At 42.4% G+C, this 20130-nt stretch overlaps 1 protein-coding gene across 3 annotated transcripts in view; it reads right to left on the bottom strand.

Annotated features, from left to right (window-relative positions):
- Positions 1 to 695: 695 nt before the first annotated feature.
- Positions 696 to 20130, bottom strand: part of cntln (centlein, centrosomal protein) — an 84601-nt gene continuing 65166 nt past the window's right edge. For all 3 annotated transcript variants that reach the window (XM_051386498.1, XM_051386497.1, XM_051386499.1), the window contains exons 25-27: positions 14707 to 14904; positions 10414 to 10488; positions 696 to 1569 (exon numbers count right to left, since the gene is read on the bottom strand). In XM_051386498.1, the coding sequence (XP_051242458.1) occupies positions 1459 to 1569; positions 10414 to 10488; positions 14707 to 14904 (384 nt within the window). In that variant the 3' untranslated portion in view covers positions 696 to 1458. The remainder of the gene's footprint in view (positions 1570 to 10413; positions 10489 to 14706; positions 14905 to 20130) is intronic.

The following is a 20130-nucleotide window of genomic DNA, read 5'->3' as shown; positions in this document are numbered from 1 at the left end:
CCGAGTTGCAGCTAGAGACAGTCCTGGCCTAATCCTTTATTATAAAAAGATAAAGGAAAACGACATCATTAGCATATATTTGAGAAGGGAGGGGGATTAAAAAGTGGAATTATTTCTTTTTAATTCCTGAACGGAGGATTCTTCACACCATTGTTAATTATACATAACAAAAAGAAAGGAGGAAAGTGGTGAAGAGGAAAACAAAAGCTGAGAGAGGTAAAGCAGTGTAAAAAAAAAAGGAAAAAAAGATGACTTGAAGGGAGGAGTGTGTGGTCTCTTGTGTAAGATGCCAACTCAAGGACAGAGGAGACCAGGATCATGGTTATATATTCAAACGAATAATAAGAGAAGGAAGAAGAGGGAAACAGATAAAAGGGGTTGGAGGTAGCTATGTCAAGGATGGAACCACTCCTCTAATACACTCTGTGCTGTGCTGTGCGCCCATGTGGACCCTTGTTAATGATGTCAACAGCAGGGGTCACTTGTTACAAACAGGAACCATGCTAACAGTCAGCTGTCAATCATGAGAGGGGTGTGAGAACCCTGCTGTCCGCAGAGCACCCTCAGTCACCATCACACACTGACTGACAGTCCTTTGAACTGCTGGAAAAAATACAATAGACCATTTAGACATGGAAAACGACCATGAAATCCACAACACTAATGCAGTCTTTAAAGAACAAAACAGACAAAAATGCGTCAACCAGGTTTTTATTTTGAAATTAAAATGTTTTCAGTAGAAAGTCATTGATATTTAACATTATTATTTATTAAATTAACAACACAACAAATACTTGAATAGAAGCTAGAACATATTTTAACATCCACAAAAAAAAAAAAGATAATCTCCGAAATAAATAAATACTTGCAGTTGCTTTTGATGAATACAATTCAGTTGGCTTCAATCACTAGATACGGTCTCTAGGAGCAGTGTAGTATCAGGTCTGATAAATGGATCTACCCTCTTGCAGTGTATATTCTGCTCGGTGCTGCACTCTTGACTTTCTCAAAGTGTCGACTTGGCATTGCTAGGTCAAGTCCCTGCACCCTAAGGTCCTTGAGGTGCCAAATAAATTAGGGGGAGAGGTAAAAGAGAGTTAAAAAAAAGTATAACTTAAACATTAGCGTAAGCATTTGCCTTATCACCCCAGGTCTGCGTTGAGAGTGGGGGAGAGTGGCTGCACTGTAAATTAGCTTGGAGCTAAAGGGCCCTGTCTGATAGACATAGTGCACTGAGCGCTAACACAGATGTCGAGGGCTCATTTACAAAAGCTGGGCTGCTGTGTTGAGCCAGTGGCCCAGAGTGAGTCGACAGCGCTTTTCTCACAAATATTGGTTCTGCTGCCCCGGCTCAGCTTGGCTCAGCCCAGCTCCCACTGAGTAGGAACCGGGGAGGGAGAGAAGGAGGGAGGGAGAAAAAGAAGAGGATGACAGTTTTCCCAGCCTCAGCCCAGGGAGTCAGGCTTTTTCGCTGACTGGTGTTGCGAGCGTGGCCAGCTCTTCTGTCAGCACTTTCCTCTCCTTCATCTTCACGCGCACAGCCTCCATTAGCTGGCCGGCAGAGGGGATCTGCAGGGGAGGGGAAGGATAGAAAAAGGGTGTGGGGGTGGCAATAGAAGGGGTTAGAGAAAATGAGGAAAACACACAAATGCACCACTATTAAAAAAAAGTCCGATTTTTGACACCTGGCAGCTTTTCAGAGAGCCTGTTTGCTGTTTTGTGAAACAACAGACCCTTGGTTAGGGCCTGAGGACTTGTGAAACTTTAGAGGGACATGTTGAGTGTTTTGACAAAGAAATTCACAAAACAGGCTACATACCAGTAGTTTCAACACCTAATTCAACTCTTTTCTGTTTTCCTAAGCTTCCATTTTAAGCATCACTGGTAGAGTAATATACAATACTAAAGGACAGGTTCAAATTTTTTTCAAGTCTGTCTTAAACAGTTCTTGTTCACTGCAGTTGTTTATCTTGTCCATAGTGGCAGTGAAGGGATGTCTTCGTATCCAGGATATACAGCACACAATCCATAGTCCTTAGTTCTGCTGTGCAAAAATACATTCTCGGGTTCAAGCTAAATCTAATGTGAGGTGTCTGCGTTAAACTAATCAAGGGGGCACCAACTAAATTTTTTCAGTATAAAATTCCCCCATTCTGTTACCATCCATCCACTGCGGCTCAGCAAGGAAAGACAAAAAGAGGATATTATGAACTGAAATGGTTATAACATTGGACGAACCACACTTGATTTAATAAACTCAGACTGTTGAAGCCTCGTATAAGCACCTACATTTTTCAATTTATTTTGCATGGAAAAAGGTCTAGATTTTATCCTCTATCTTACATTGAAATTGTATCAGAAAGCGATCTTGAGGACAGGAACAACCACTGTCTTTTTCTGGTGGGGCTCAAGACACTTTCCCCAGAGGCTTAAGTTGATCACTCTTCAGCAGACACGCCTCAAGGCATAATTAAAATATCACTAGGCATCACTGGGGACATTTACAGCATTGTTGTGTTTTTACTGGATGGTATTTATGTTGGGAAGGTAAGACCATGAGAACTGATGTCCACTTAATCATACAGGATTACAGGGGTCGAGTATGAAGGAACTTTCTATATGTGTTTACTTAGTTGTTGTCGTGGGAACGATGAAAATAAAGAGGTGAATAGGCTTCTCCTTAAGAGTTCTGGCTAATTTTGTTTTTCCTCCGAATCGACACAAGGATTTTATGGTCATTAGGGCGCCTGATCAAAGGCAGGCATTCATACCATATCACCCATAAATATTCACTTCAAGTTATGTGCAGCCTTTTACAAGCGCCTTTTTCAAGTGAGGGAGACACATTCATTCCCTGAGCAATATCCCAAGTCACATGGCATGAGATGAGTAGTGGACTGGCCAAGCTGAAAATAGTGACTTCAATTTCAGAAAATCTTTCACTTTTTATCTCTTTAGCTATTGAACCATACACAGAGAAACGGCCTGAGACAAGTCTGGACTGCTGTAACAAACTTCACTCAATAACATCTGCATTGGGGAATACAACGTATTGCCTTGAAGTGATTAACACAAACTCACAACACATACTGTATTGGAATTAGGTCTGCAGCTGGCATGTTTTAAAGACACGGCAAAGGACTGTGATATGATCTGAAATGATCATTTTATCAATTTCCAATACGTCTGGAGAGTGAGAACTTCAGAAGCTTACATACAAAAGCACACACAGTCCCCATGCCCCTTGAAACCTCTCTCCTCTTCATTAAAGTTACTAGGAGCAGGGAACACAAGGCCCCATGTGCCAGGAAATGTGTGTGTGTGTGTGTGTGTGTGTGTGTGTACTTGAGTATGTGTACAGTAGGGAGTCAGTTCCAGCAGCACTGGATGCATCAAACACGCGGCGCTATTCCTCAGAGAACCACTACAGTGAAGTAACTGCTGAGACATCTCCCTCTGCCTCTGTCCCCCTGAGAGAATTCCCTCTCTCTGTCTCACACACACATACACGCAATTTCCTAATCAACTAATTGCACTTAGAGCCACTAACTATGCAAACAAACCCACTAAAATAGAGACACAGCCACAACACACGGCTCTATGGGACAGCAATGTGGGAGACTGGATCATTAAAAGTACCGATATGGGAATATGGGTAAACAACACTAACAGGTAAACATCATCTACAGACCTAACATGGGTGAAAGTTAAGCCTAACACAGATGTTCAAACTATGAAAAACGCTATCTACAAGTATTTTCTTCGGCATTTTAAGTCACACACACACACACACACACACACACACACACACACACACACACACACACACACACACACACACACACACACACACACACACACACACACACACACACACACACACACACACACACACAAAAACGGGACAAGCAGGACTATCATTCCCTTTCATCTAGCTGCCACATTTGCTGGGGACCAATACCCTCCAGGATGGTTGGAGGTAAGCTGTGATGCAGCTGCTCTACTGGATCCCCTGGGCTGCTCTAGGCAGTGTTAGGAACTGGCACTAATGTTATGCTACAGTTGATTTAGCCGGGCCCCTGTCCCCTTTGGCAGCGTTAGCCAGCACCAGCACTAAGCAACACAGCCGCTGTTTCGCAAGAGACCCTGTCCCCTTTGGCATCACTAAAAAAGCTACTGTAGCATTAAGCCATGCTAACTCACATCCATTACTATTCAACAGGCCCTGCAGAGCAGACCTTTTGTCTAGGTATGATTTCATGAACATGTTTCAGAAGAGAACTGACATGTAAAGCCACTGACACTGACAAGTGTGTGTGTGTGTGTGTGTGTGTGTGTGTTTGTGTGTGTGTAAGAGTGTGTGTGTGAAGAGAAGGACAGGGGCTGCAAGCAAAAGGTGTTTTTATGAGCCAATTAAATGACATTGCTATTCTACAGCCTGGGGCACACCTCAAGGCAAGGAGCAGCTCAAAGTTGCAGCACTCCCGTGACCATTGTCTGGTAGTGGCATTACACACGGCAACTTCTTTTTTCTTAAAAGATCGATCATTCCAGCTCTTTTGTCTTCTCCCTCGGAACGGGTTAGCGCAATTATTTCCAAGGGCCCAATTTGTGAGTGGTTGTAAAGATTGTGTCAGGCTGCTGGATATCTAAATGAGTGAGAATGAAAAGGGCGGGGGAATAAGAGAGCCTAAAAGAGATATAAGGGGGTACATCAACCAAATTTCTGCATGTGCGCAGCAAGTGACTACGGAGTGTTTTTTCTCAGTTATTCACTAGTTTACAACCTTATCAATACAAGTGTAACGTGTTATGTAGAAACTGCTGCTGAATTTAACTACAATTTTATAACACAGAAGCAACATTTGAGTCCTTCAAAGGTCTGTCAGGAATGTCTACCTGTAACAACATCATAACTTATATACAGTTTGTATATTTATACTATACAATGATGTACACTTCTGGTTAGTTTTATAATAACCGCAAAACAGTAAGATTTTGGATCCAACTGGTATGACAGGAGCTTTTTCAAAGGTGTGAATGATTCTTGCTATTAATCTTTGTCCCTGGCTGGTGAGCCATCTCCAATCTAGGCCACTATTCAAGGTAAGGGAGAAGTAGTTACAGTAGTTTTATCACAGAGGGGGAAAAACAGCTCTTTGATCTTTGATCTTCTCACTTTTGTTTGAAAATCAAATTTATCAAACGAGGGAATAACAACAACAACAGCATGATAAATAGATTAAAAAAAAAAAGCCCAAGCACAAAGGCACCATACTAAAAAGTCTTGCATTTGATTATCTCCGATAATGAATATGTCACATTTGCAAAGAGGGGCTCAGGTAAGAAAATCACTAAAGGAAAGACAAGCCTATTCTCTCCCTCTCCTTCATAATTACCTACCCCTGCAGCGGAGCAGATCCCTCTCTTTTCTCCCCTTTAGGCCACTAGAGACTGATATGAAAGGGAATTGGACACTTGGGGCCACAAATACTGTAATTAAAAATCTCTCCTTTTCTTGATACGTTGTTTGGAAACATCATTTCAGTGCGCAACATGCATTTGTTAGGGATCTGACCTAAATACACCCTAGATTAAACACAGGAAAGCACCGGGTCTTTGTTTCAGGTTCCTACTCATTAGGTGTGAAAATGAGGTGATTCTGGCACGACTAGGGTATAAATTTAGAAAGGTGATATACATACAAAAGAGATGCAACCTTTAGGTAGAATTCAGCAATGAAGAACACACCAACAGTTAGATTAATAGTAAGGCTCATTGGCCGAGTTAATGTACTGGGACGCAGTTACGGACAACAAAAGTGGCTGTGCCTGCAGCAAACTGACATACAAAACAAGAAGGTGCTAAGAATTGTTGCCTTTCAGGGTTTGTTCACTGATATAAGGGAATTTAACACATCTAGTCATCTACTCAATGAGGAAAACTTTCACCATTAATTCTCTCTCTTTGTTGACTTATACAATGAAAGTCCACTCTGCTCCAAAGGACAACCCTTGGGTACAATCCGACTGGCAGTAACCTTAAAGCTCCAAAATAGCATCATGACTCAAGAATAATAATAAGATTATTCACCTGGCCTTTTTCCACCCATCTCCTGTGCTGTTTGCTATATTGTAGCTTGCTTGGTGAAGCAATAATCCCAACAGTTTAATGGCTAAGGAACAGCACGACAAGCTGTATTTGCTATTTATATTTTTGTGAAATGCAAGTTAAACATACTGAAAAAGTCACAGCATGCTCTGGTAGTAACAACAACTGAAACACTAGTCTCCTCCTGGGAACCCCCCTTCTAGCCACTGTTCCAGTGACATATTTACAGTACAAAGGCTCGTCCCGAGTCCCCTCCACACGCTTACAAACACACTTACAGAGACAGAAAAAGAGTGGCTGATTTAATTAGCTCAATCATTAAATGAGGCTTAATTAGAGTCACTTTCCTTCGGAGAGAAGAGTGGGACTCAGAGCTGTTCCTTGTCATTACGGAGGCATAATGAGCCACACAACACAACACAACACAACACAACACAACACAACACAACACAACACACTACCCCTCGCCCTCACAGCACCAACAATAGAGAACTTTTTCAGTACATCGGCACTGTGAGGCATCGAGCCTTTGATATGTTTAATGCCAAGGGTTAATGATGTAATGCCCTATGGAAGTGCCAATGTGGTGAGAAGAAGTGGCATGAATAAAGTCTGTTCTTTAACTTCAGATAAATGAAGCCATTTACCGTCGTAGCAATGAGCTACAGGGACCCCTCCCCGAAGTTCGATAAGGGTTTGAAATTACAGGAATGATTTCAGCCCTGTAGTCCACCCATAAATGCCTCTGATGTTTTATAACAAGTCCAGTCTAGATTGCTCCGGCCTGTCTCTACTACTGTCTTAATGTAATGTTCACCTGCTTGTTATAGTTTGGAGGCTGATAAGAAGTGATGCTTGTACGTCTCCCTCGGGTGTGATTGTGAGGTAAATATTAGCGGGCCCACAGCGACACCCCATACCAGTAAACCAAACCACTGTCCTCTCATAAAGAAATCAACAGAGTCAATGACTTTTTAAATGTTATTATGCTGTCATGAGGCTTGAGATGGGTATGTGTGTGTACAAAATGAGTCTGAAAAATGATCTGGAGGGAATGCGTGTGTTTGCATGCATGTGCACACGCTTGCATGCATATGCTCCTCCTGTTCATTATTGGCCAGCAGCAGAAGCCAGTCATTTCCCTGTCTTCATAAAGACTTGGCCCATTAAATTCTACCTCCAGTCAATAATTAGGACTCCACAAATAAACCAAAGGCAATTAAATCAATGCTTCCCCGGGCCGGTGCCTGGACCCCATGGCCCACATGGACACTCCATCTTCTCTGCTGGCCTTATTCATGGTGGGTTGCAGTGGAGCCATACAGTACACCCCCTGGCCTGCTCATGATTATTAGATAGCACCGTCCCTCGATCCTGGCTACGGAGTGCTGCTTATGGTGGCTCTCCACTGAGAGGCGTAGGGTTTGATTTCATTAACTCACCAGTGGAGGTGAGAGATGAGGAAATGAATGCAATGTTTCATTTGGTTTTGAGTGGACATGCGGGGCAGCGGCGAGGGGGCTCAAGAAATGTATGCCATTTCTTTGACATGAAGGGAGCCTTAACTCAACAAGTTCACAATCACGTATATCCATGCCTGCCACACACTGTTCGCCAATGTTTTGTGGATGTCTCTCTTTCTTGTTATGTTGACATGTGGCAGTATATGACAGTGATGGTGAACAATGGCCCACACACAGAGACACAGATACACACATACATACTACTCTTATGCTTTTTCACATCTACACACACACACACACACACACACACACACACACAGAGTGAATGATGGGTTTGCTATTGACAGGGCCACTGAGATAATAAAGCGCTGTCCCACTGGCAGCTCCATTAGGCACTGACAGTGACAAGATGAGGCTGTCGTGAGAGTGCACATGCACGCACGAATATGTACACATACCCACACACACACACACACACACACACATACATACACAGATGGACACATCCTCATCCTCTTTCAGTGACAGCCAGTCAGTTAAAGACATGGATCTCTCTCTCATCTTTCCTTTCACTGGATCTATTTCTGTCTCTGTGTCTTTTTATCCAAAGAAGTGTGTGTGTGAGTGCAGCTCGGGGGTAAGATCATATCACTATTAGGAGAGTGTGTTATTAGTGTCACAGGCAGGGTGACAGGCCAGGCCATTTCACTTCACAGATGTTCTGCTTGGTGAGCCTTTCATAAGCTATGACAGAGAGTAGAACGGCAAAGAGGGTACAGTATGAGAGTTCTTGAAGTGTATTCCCTCACTAATAAAACGCTCCCTTCTCAGCACCAGCAGACATAGTGTGTAGTGCAGCTATGCAGCATTATCACAGCGGTCTCAAAAACGTCAAATTAGGGGCTCTATCTCACAGACAGGCGATGAAAGTGTCTTCATAGACCCTTCCCTTGGCCTCTTAGCATGTGAGATTCAGAAAAACTACAAAAATATGAGAGACACAGACAGAGACAGGGTTTGGTGTCCCCCTGATAAGACAGTAAGCTTTTAAAAACCAAACGAGAAGAAAGCGCGAGATAGAGAGAAGAGGAAAATGAGTAATAAATAAGCAAAAAACAGAACAAGATGGACTTGAAAGGGGATAGAAAAAGTCTGTTGCAGTGAGGGGGGATGACTGCGGAGGTCCCAGCGGTCCCCAAAGGGACCTAGGGGCAAGTCTCAGCCTTGTCATACTCCGCTCTCAACTACTCCTCCACTACTCCACACACCAGCTCCCCCCCCCACCCGTTCTGCCCACGGAAAACGTCGATAGCAGGCTGCCGGTGCCGAGGTCTCTGGTGGACACTAGCTCATTCTCCCGGCATCGACAGGCCCGCCAAATCAATATTTAGTTCCCCACTAACAAGCTGCCTCGGGGTCTGAGCCAGAGAGAGAGAGAGAGAGAGAGAGAGAGAGAGAGAGAGAGAGAGAGAGAGAGAGGGAGGGAGGGAGGGAGGGAGGGAGGGAGAGAGAGAGAGAGAGAGAGAGAGAGAGAGAGAGAGAGAGAGAGAGAGAGAGAGAGAGGAATGCAGGACAGTGGAGGATGGCAGAGAGACAGAGAACAGGGACTGAGAGCTGTCCAGCTAGAAGGGAAAAACATGGATTCAGTAGAGTGGTGTGTGTGTGTGTGTGTGTGTTAGTGTGGGAGGGGGAGAGGAAGGTGGAAAGGTCAGAAGAAGATCTGGGGAACAAGAGAACAGTGTCTGGTGTGTGTCGTGGTGCGGAGGCGACGCATGAGTGCCTGCGGCAGCCGCTGACAAGAACACAGACAAGACACACATACACACACTCGACACTCTCAATCATACACATATCACAGCAAGCAGACGTTGACAGCACTCGAGTAAAGCTCCAGCAGAGCACTCACAGATGAGTGGCTGTGCACACAAAGACTCACAGAGTGAGGATGTACTTGCTTTTGTTTTATCTTTTGCATCATTGTTTTCGTTTCCCCGATCCTGTAGCAGGACACACTGGGATGGGAACTAAAATTCATTTTCCATTTACTGTATTTTGGTGAAAGTGGTGGCCAAATATTTGGTACTGAACACTAACAAAGTGGTATATCTGCAATGTTAAGGCTAAAATATTTGGTATGAAAGGTATTTAGACAAAAAAAAAATTCCAACCATTATGAAAATATAAACACCTAGTAATCGAGCTTGAGAAATCAAGGCTACATTCAGTTGCACTAAAAATAACTAAAATGCATCTCTTTTCGTATTGCTCTGTAAAATGTAAACATTTCTTTTCAACAATACTGTATAGCTTATTCAGAAATAGTTCTAAAACAACAGAAATTAATAAATTTTTCGCAATGAAATGAACCAAGCAGTGTTGTATCTCTGTTATAATGTTCAATATGTGCTGGATTTCAGTATTCCCTATGTCACCAACACTAAGTAAGTGACGGAGAAAATGTCAAAACAGCGGTGGAGTTTGTTATCAATTATCCATATTACTGATATAATGCAATACAGAGTCCCATTCAAAATTCAAAACTTAAGGAAATTAAACCAGTGGAGGTTTTTGGCACATTTTTGTATCTTATAAAGTACCATTCTGCTCCATTTCAATTTATTTAGTTACTTTCTGCCAATTTACCAAAATAACTTTTTGACACTCCAGACGACAGTCTACAAATCTATACCTCAACTATGAGCTGTGCTGGGCTAAAAGATTATTTTACTATGAAGTGAGGCTGCTAATAGCTTGCACTTGGTCGTCCCTGTGTATGTGCAGGAATGAGTAACTTGTGTGATCTTTTTTTTTTTTTTTTTTTTAGATGGGTGAGCCTGACCTTCTGCTGGAGGATGTGGTTAAGGTGATCCATCCACTCCTGGTCTCTTGGAATCTCTGGATGGGTTTCTGTCCCCTGCAAACAAAGCAGCAAATACATTACAGGATGGAGACTCAAACACACACATAGAGACAGAAATTATGCCAATGTTTAGAGAAAATACCTTTAATAAAGTCTAGGAATCTTTGTCCAACATTTTAAGTGAATCAGACTGGAGGTATACTTGATATTTCTTGAGAAAACCTGCCACTGTATCTTAACATTGGCCTCTGTGTGTCTCCTGCTTGAGGGCAGAATTGTAGCATCACACCAGCCAGGGCCTTGAAGAAGCTCTCTGGAGACTCAGTGGCAAGGTATGCCAGTATGCGTTTTCATGCTCCCGATATATAAAGACCTAACAGAGTGGTAGCCTTGTTACTGCTAATGAACTGGGAGAAGAGCGACTGTGTGGCCATGTACACCTCAGCACTAATGTGTTACCTCTTCCACTCAAACCCCAGGTGTTGCTGCTCCAAATGATGTGACAGACCTTGTACTGTCTCACAGGGACATAACAAGGGCAGAAAGTGTGTGCGCGGCTGAATGTAAAAGTCCCTGTACTTGCAGACTGGTGGCAAGGGCTGTCCAATGCCACATGTCCGCAAGGGGTGATTTTTATGTTTACTTTATGTTAACTTTGATAGAGACCGCTTCGGGTTCTGACTTCACCAGAGGGCGCTCTGAAGATCACCCAGTATTCATAGCAATATTAACAAGAGACAGGAAGACAAATGAATGACATACAGTAAATGCTAAGCTATTCATAGTTATGGGAAGTGTTACTGTGCATACCAATCATATTATTTCTATTGTTTTATCTAAAGCTGCAAATTGTAAACATGTTGTATACATTCCCAAATTAAGAAAATTCAGTATCACTTAAGAAAAAAGAAAATCCATCTGTATGTACAGACAGGTGACGAATTAAAGGAAAAACATCAATAAATGAGTCGAGAAACATAATGAATGCAGATACTTTCACACAGGTGCACTGCATGGTACAGTTGAGCAATTAACATCCATTCATGCTCTGAGGCACGTATAAAAAAGCTGAGCAGACCCGCTTGATTCAGATTTTTTTCAGAGGGATATTATAGTAGGGTTGCAGTTAATAAACCCCTAAATACAAAGATGAATGAACATTTGAAAGTTCAGTGGTGCAAACACGATATATCTATAGATATGTGACAAGTGGGCGAGTGCATGTGTGGTGTATGAGTATGAAAATTGTGTGAATAGTAATATTTTATGGCCTTCAGTCACCAGATTTCAACCCAACACCTATGGAAGATTTTGGACCGACGTATTAGACAGCAGTCTTCACCACCATCCACCAAAACACCAATTGAGGGAATATGACACCCATTCTCTTTCTTCTGGACAAAGAATAGTGAGCACTTCAGACTTGTTACAGTATGTATGACAAACGTCTTTTTGGATTTGGATTCAGCAGGTGTTTCTCTTTGGCGTTCCCCTGCTTCCCGGTATCCTCTATGTGTGATCCTTGGTGATAGCAATAGCCTAGCCTAGCCTAGGGGGGGCTTCTTGTGACTACTGCCTCCCACAGGGGTGAACACAGAGTGTGAAAGAGTGTAAGTGCGTAAGAGTGAGTGTGCTTGTCCACCCTTGGTAGATATATAACAAAGCACTGACCCTCCATCAAGCATTAGGTGCAAAACAAACTGGCCTGGCAATTATAGTCTTATTACATGTGGATCATTAACTCCACAACAAGTTGCCCAGGGAGCCTGGAGCTGCTCGGCCCTCCCTGGTCCTCTGTTGCACGCTATGGAATGAAAAGAGGCAAATAATAGAGTGCAGCATGATACATTTGTGGAAGCATGTGTGGAGTTGTTATGTTTGAGCACATGTTAACACCTTCTTTGCATCTATGCACATACATTAAATTGATTTTGTGTTTCTGTATAAGGAAGAAGCTGCAAGTGTATGTATGACTTTTAAAATCTTTGAAAATCAATTCATGAATTAAAAATACAGAAAACAGGTGAACAAATTCTCTATTCCCATGAAACAGCTAAAAACTAGGGTGTTCTCACTTTGGGTGCTTTGCTCTCCGTTAACTACAGAACCAGCTGCACAAACAACCTTGTCACAACTGCATTTCTGTTCAGTAAAACACCTCAAGCAAAAGCTGTGATTTTTTTTTTGCCGGGACAAATCAACAAACCAAGACTAATGCTCGGGAGGAAAGAAAATATGTAGCTTTTGGAAAAAGATGGTGGTCATTACACGAAGGTCAACTGTTCCCAAAATTCTCCTAAAACTGAACCACAACCAGGAATAATTCATTAAAATTTTTTGATACGCCTGAAATTCAAAAATGCATTGATTTCAAAACCAAGTAGCAGTGCCCTACAATGTTAAAACTTCTGCAAATATTGTTGACAAGAGAAATCTGCCAAACTAAAGAAAAGTAGCTATGTTGGCAATGGAGTATTCTCATTTAAAAGTAAAACTGAAAAGTAAAAGCAATCCCATTGAGCCCTGAGTTCTCATTCAGCACACTGGTATCGCACAACCAAGTGAATAAATGAATACACTTGCTATGTGTTGGACTTGTTGAAGACTGCTGGGACATCCTGATAACCTCATGTCACGTCCTAAGTCCAAAGAAAAACATACACTCTACAAAGGTCTTGCAAAAGCTCCGTACATTTTTTTGAGCGAGGGGAAAAGAAATCACAATTCTGAAACAAGTATCATAAAACTTCAGCTCTGTAACAAAAAAAATTATAATTTTCAACATTTTTGGCAACCATGTGTCACAAACCAGCCTCAGTTCAGATTGCGGATTCAATTTTAAATGCTCATAACTAGTAAAGCTTCATCTGCACTGCTAAAGTGTAGCTAAGTTCAGGCTGCTTTAAGTAGGGTGCACACAAATCAACAAAGTGCAATTGTGAAATGGCCCTTGTTTCTCTATGACACTCACCTAAACACACTGGCAGATGCACTTACAGAAACAAACCATGGGATCTATTTCTCTAACATTCAAAATGACATTTAGTAACGCATAATCACACTTAAAATGTTAATCTCACTCTGTGACTCAACATTTACAATTCTCTGTTGGGTGCGTGGATTCTCAACAGTGCTGTGATCTATGAATGTTCAATTAACAAAACAGGAAAAACACTCCCACCACGCTAGGGCATCAAGCAGCCCGTCATTAACTACCATTCATACGACAGAGAATACAAGCGGTGAGCAGATGAGAGTGATTTTACCCACAGAGGTTTCAGCTCTGATGAGGGGGACTTTTTGTCAAGTGAGAAACTGTTCCCTGTCATCTCCTGGGTGGAGCTGTGCTGCAAAGGGCTAAAATTGGTTTCAAATGTGAGTAAGTGCCTGGTGCGCACTCTCTCATCTTGTGATAGATGGGAGGAAGTCCCCAGGGATGGGAGGTTGATTGTAACATGGGGTTGCTAATTGATGACATGGCTGTGTGTGATCTATGGTAGAGAAAGGGCCCAGCAAGTTGGAAAAGAGTGTGAAACTCAGTATTTTGCACGCAGGCAACAGTCAATAGTGAGGATTTTCAGTTCAATGACTGCTTTCAGTAGAAAGAAGAGTTGTACTTGCTCAACTTGTGCCATATTAAATCATATATCAATTCGACAGGTGCTGCAGGTGTTGACAGGTTTTTGATCTTGTCGAGAGCAAGAACACTGGTTTTAAACATGAAGCCACATCCTTCTCTATTGCACTGCAACTTCCCAACTTATTAGTGACATGCTTTGGTGTGTGGTTCACCTTTATTTGGTGTTCAACCTTGCTTACTTGCCAAAATCTGTCTATCCATCATTAAGAGAAAGTCAAAAAGAAGCTGAGATCTCCAGCAAAGCAAAATGCCGTTAGATACAGGGGAAATGAACTAAGAACAGAAGGTTTCTGTTTCTCCATATTTCCTCCCTTCTACACCAACATCAATCTACAATATCTGTTCTCAGAGGATAGGCCAAAGGTACGGTAGCAGCTTGCCACTCATTTACTTTCAATTTACAAAGAAGATGCTCAAAGGTACAATTTGATACTGATGATATAATATCTTTCCCAGTCCCCAGGTGCAATCACTAAGCAAAACCCCCCAAAAACTTTTAGGATGTTTAAAAATTTTACAGCATAGAAAATCTATTACAGGTATGTGCTCTGGGCATAATCTTTAGCCTACTTGATATCGATCCTAAAGTTAGCATTTGTAAGAAACGTGGACCCTCTATCCCTTGGCCTTACCTGGTCGGTGTCCATTATGTCCGCAAGATCATTCTCTGACATATTGAGGATGGAGGCAGCGATGGACTTGGCTTTGATCATAGACTTGGCTGAGAGGCCGCTCTTTGCTGCCACAGCATTGGCCTGCCTCAACTTCCTCCTCTTCATCAACTGCTGCTTGACCTCTTGAACGTCTAAAAGTATTTCACTGGCCAGGGCCTGAACAGGGGAGGAGAATAAGGAATAAAAAAGAAGAGGATGATGAAATGGATAGAGAAAAACAAGAGGGATAGTTCTGCCTGGCAGATGAATAAATGAAATTGATCAAGCATGCGCCAGAGAGGCCTAGTACATTATGGAGGAATATTGAGTTTGACACACTCAGATTCTCTTCGGTTTCGCCTCAAGCTCCCTTGTAGGAATGTGGACCTGAGGGTTTGTTGCCCTGTCGATTGAAAGCTGAGGGAACACAGCTTTGATACCAAACGCACCCCAAGTTTTGCTAAAATCTCCACAGACAGAGAATCATGCATCAGAGAGAGAAAGACAGAGAGCTACTGAAAATACAGCCATTCATTTATTTATTTGCTTTCTGAATGTCTCACAGTACAACAGGGCAGCATAACACTGTTAATAATTAAGCTATGAGGGGCTGTTTTAAATGGTGCCCGAGTGAATGGCAAGCGAGACGAGGAAGGCCTGGGATGGCACAGTTGTCGGGCACTAAATGGGAGTTTGCTCTAAATACAGAGAGACAATTAAATGTTAAAACTGCCACTGTACACGAGAAAGTCAATAAAGTAAACTCCCCTTTGCTTCATTTTGAGCTTATTGATCGAGGCAATAATCTTCTGTATCATTCCCTTGTAAGCCTGCTGAAAAGCTGACCTTGGAATAGATGGTCAGATGAGGGAAAGCTAGAGACAGGAGAACTCACAGTACACAAAAACAAAAAACACAAAAACAAAGTACAACCTGCTCTTGGACAGTACACAATATAACCAAGCAAGCAAGAAGCACACCATGTACACACATACGCAGACATAAGTACAAACATACGAAAACACTCAAGTGCATTACAGTAACAAGGGTAATCACACATGAACAATGTTGAATAGCGGCAAACATCTCCACTCCTCTCTCTTAATTTCACACAGGTGAACCAGGTGCAGTTTACAAAGCCAGTGCTGGTTGTCACAGGAGAGTGCTGAGTGAGTGGTTGGAGGCACGCAGCTGGAGTATGTGTGCTGCTATTTGTCAATTAGAAACATTAAATAAGGAAATAAATACATAATACACAAGCAGAGCTCAGAGTTTCAGAAAGTCATGTAAAAAAAACCCCAAGAGAATGAAATTACACAAAGCCCATGCAGATTAAAATAATAATAATAAAACAAAGAAAATGCAAAAACAACGTTTATATAACTCGACTCATAGAACAAACGTAGATCTGAACAACACCTCTATAAAACTTGTGAATTTTCTATGAAGATTTTCAGTCATCCAAATCAGCAAATCCAGATGCAGATAAAAGTGTGACCAGTTTAATTTCATTACATATGAAATCCGGTTTCATAGGTGGCCTACTACATCTGTGTAGGCATAAAATAAACATTAGTAGCACTTATTAAAGCGAATGAGACTAAATCATAACCATCATCCATTTCCTGATGGCAGCTTTAGCTCTTTTTGGTGATCCAAGATCTGTGTTTAAGGAATATACAGCTCATTAACAAACGGCCTATTCTTTTATTTACATCTTAATAGATATTCACTGTCGCTAGTCAAGGGTTACATTCAATTGACCTAAACCCGGCGGAATAACCCAGGAAGAAATTAAGGGGTGAATTTATCACTCATTCTCAGCCCTGGGAGAGACAAGGAGAAAGGGTGGGAGGGGTATATGCAAGCATTCACATAATATGCACACACACACAAAAACAATATCTTTGTGTGTGTGTGTGTGTGTGTGTGTGTGTGTGTGTGTGTGTGTGTGTGTGTGTGTGTGTGTGAGTGTGAGAGAGAGAGAGAGAGAGAGAGAGAGAGAGAGAGAGAGAGAGAGAGAGAGAGAGAGAGAGAGAGAGAGAGAGATTGTTAGGCGCTCTTAGCCTGGCTACAATCACCATTGCCAGAGGGGCAATTTAGACAGGACGAGGATTAGGGCATGGAGATGGGGATCAAATGAGCAGCAAAAAGATATCCTCTTTAATAACTATCTACCTCTGAATCGCTTCACACACTTGAGGACACAAAGGGCCATTCAAAAACATAAAGAGCAAAGCATGAGGAAAAAAATGCTTTAATTTTGTTCGATTATGCAGGCATTGATGTAAAACGACTGCCGTTTACGTGGTTTACTGTTGTTCATATACCCTACAAACTTGATGTTTAACTATATCAACACCTTCTACAGAATGCGTATGTGATGGATATATACTGTAAGGTAATCACAGGTAAATGTGTTGTTAGATAAATGTTGTAGGGTACTTCATATCCAAGACCTAGAGCAATTTCAAATATTTACAAAACTAAAATATTCCAATTGGGAAAAACAATATTAACTAAATTCGGCACAAGCTTGTACTTGCAGGGATGACGGGCCAAAATATTATTTACAGGATAACTACCTTCAGTGTGTGTATGTGTGTTGTGGAGTAGTCGCTACATGCAGGGCCACTGTTTAGCAGTTCAACAGCAGTGCTTACAGCCTGGGGCGTGTGCAGGGGCCAAAAGGGTTTGCTGGCACACAATAAAGAAAAATCCCCACACACAAAAAACACACACACACACACACACAGCACATACAGGCACAAAGAACAAAAAACAAGCTCATAAAGACACACACAGACACATCTGTACACACACACACACACACACACACACACACACACACACACACACACACCCACCCACACCCACACCCACACTTACATCTGTACACACACACACACACACACACACACACACACACACACACACACACACACACACACACACACACACACACACACACACACACACACACACACACACACACACACACACACACACACACACACACGCACATACACACGCACGCACAGCCCTCCGGTCCTGATCAATACATGACAAGAGTAAATCTCCTCCGGACGTCAGGCAGTCCAATCAAAGGGCTTGCTGTTCTTATAGGGAATCACAGGAGCCAGGGGGAGACAAACAATGATGTGAATCCTGAACAACAACACAATGGCCCCACCAGCCTAGGGTTATGGGAATGGAAGAGAGGAGTTATACGAGCATGAACACTATTTCTATGCGTGTCTATTCAAGTGTGCGTTTAGATGTAATGCAGCTTCTATTTTTGGGTTACATGTAGATTGCATGCATTGCATTGTCTTCTTCACAATATAAATGCGTATGTGTGTAAAAAGAAAGGCTAAAGGTGTAGTTGTGTTCAAAAAATCAGAGGTTGGAAAAGGAATCAGAAGATACATATCCTATCCACCTCAAATTCTTCTTAGATGCAAGTGAGCCATATAACGACAAGAATAGTTAGATAGTAATTCCCAGTATTTCTGGCTTGTGAGGACAAAAGCGATGGAAAATTGCCACTAAACTCCATAATCTGCCACTTGATTTATGTGTGTGTGCAAATACACTGCCACCACTATCTATCTCTGCCAAGCACTTTCCTCCTTTGACAGGCAGGTGTCAGCTGAACAGAATTGATGGACAGTTTTTATCAGTGTCTGCCAGACACACACATAGACTGACAAAGACACACAAACACACCTCAAGGTGATGGATTAGGCCTGAACAAAGACAATAGTACCCATTCCCGCTGGGCACACAGTATTCTCACAGTGGTGGCCTGAGTCTCACTATACATCGCAAGAAAGTATAAATGCATAATAGTACATACACCCTTGGTTACAATTTCATCCAACCATCTTTTGACATTTTGGCGGGCCTGGTTTGTTGTGGTTTCAGGTTAAGCAAGGTAGCGCTGACGTCCTTCCCCCTAGCCACAACTCCAAGCGCTCCTGGGGGATCGTGGGGTTTGCCCAGGCCAGGTGGGATGTGTAATCTCACCAGTGTTTTCTAGGTCTGGGTTTCCTCCCAGCTGGACATTCCCAGAACACGTCATTTGTACATTCTGATCAGATGCCTAAAATAGGGCTGTCGCGGGAAAGGAATTTCCCCTGTGGCAAGATAGTATGTGGTATTGCCGCCATTTTTTTGTTTTGTTTTTGCAAATTACTTTTTATGGGATACAGCGGGATAATGTCATCTCAGTACCTGCTTGAACTGATCACCTGGACTCCTGGCTTGTTATTAGCATGGTATTTCTTTATTGCGGATATTGCAACAGCCCTAGCCTGAACCATCTCAACTTCTTCATTTCAATGCAATGGAGCACTGGTTCTGGGCTCCTTCTGGGTAGCCTTCTGGTCATCAAATAAGCAACTGTTATTCTTTTGATTGCTACCTAGAACTCAAGGGGCTAAAATGTTGATTGACAGTTAAAAGATCCCCCTACACCACAACAATCTGGAACAATGCTTGTATAATTGGCAACTCTAGTTCACTTGTTGATTTCCATCCAGCTTGGATAGTAGGAGCTCAAGACGTGGAGTGGCTTCACAACGGATCACAAGGTCGGCGATTTGATTCGATGTCAAAGCTTCCTTGAGGAACATACTGAACCCTGTAACTCCTGACGGTTAGTCTAGTGCCTAGCACGGATGAATGAGCAAACTGTAAAGTAATCCATTTACATCTGCTTATGAACAACAACACTTGAACATCTTCACTAGGAGCAACTCGTTGCCAGGCATAAGGGGGCAATCCACTGAACCATTTTTTAGGTATCGATTCTCTCTCGCAGAGCCAGAACATGTCGAAGAAATGCCTGGTAGAATTTGGGGGTTAGAGCATAAAACACCTGTAGGTTGGATAGCTACCAACCTACATCTTACATTGAAGAGACTTGTCAACATTATACAGAACTTACATACCACTACAGATCTTTCTGACTACCTTAGTTAGCTCTGCCAAAAAGAACTGCCCAGACAAGGCCCTGCTTAGCCATCTTGTCTTCTCCATGGCATCTAGTTTTTGCTTCTGCATTCCACAAATGATTCAATCCCTCTGGCCTCTCGATACCTATCTCAGGCTCCAACATGGTGTTCATTTTGGACTAGCACAAAAATTCCCAAAACAAACCACCACTTGGGATTACATGAGGCGGATTGCCCAATCCATGTTTCTATTCCTAGTTAGTGCTAAAGTCCATTAAGACCCCAACCAGAGACTTCAAGAAGGCCAGATACTTTGAACTAGCTTTCAGCACATAGGCCCAAGCAACAATCAGAGAACTTTGTCTCCATGACACACACTCACATACAGGCAACCTTCCCGTTCTCTGTAGAAAACTGCATGACATTAGCCACCATTGGGGGCTTA

This window comes from Dicentrarchus labrax, unplaced genomic scaffold (genome assembly GCF_905237075.1).
Source record: "Dicentrarchus labrax unplaced genomic scaffold, dlabrax2021, whole genome shotgun sequence".
Lineage (NCBI taxonomy): Eukaryota > Metazoa > Chordata > Actinopteri > Moronidae > Dicentrarchus > Dicentrarchus labrax.
The sequence above is the reverse complement of the archived record's forward strand: the minus strand, read 5'-3'. Positions and strand labels throughout refer to the sequence as shown.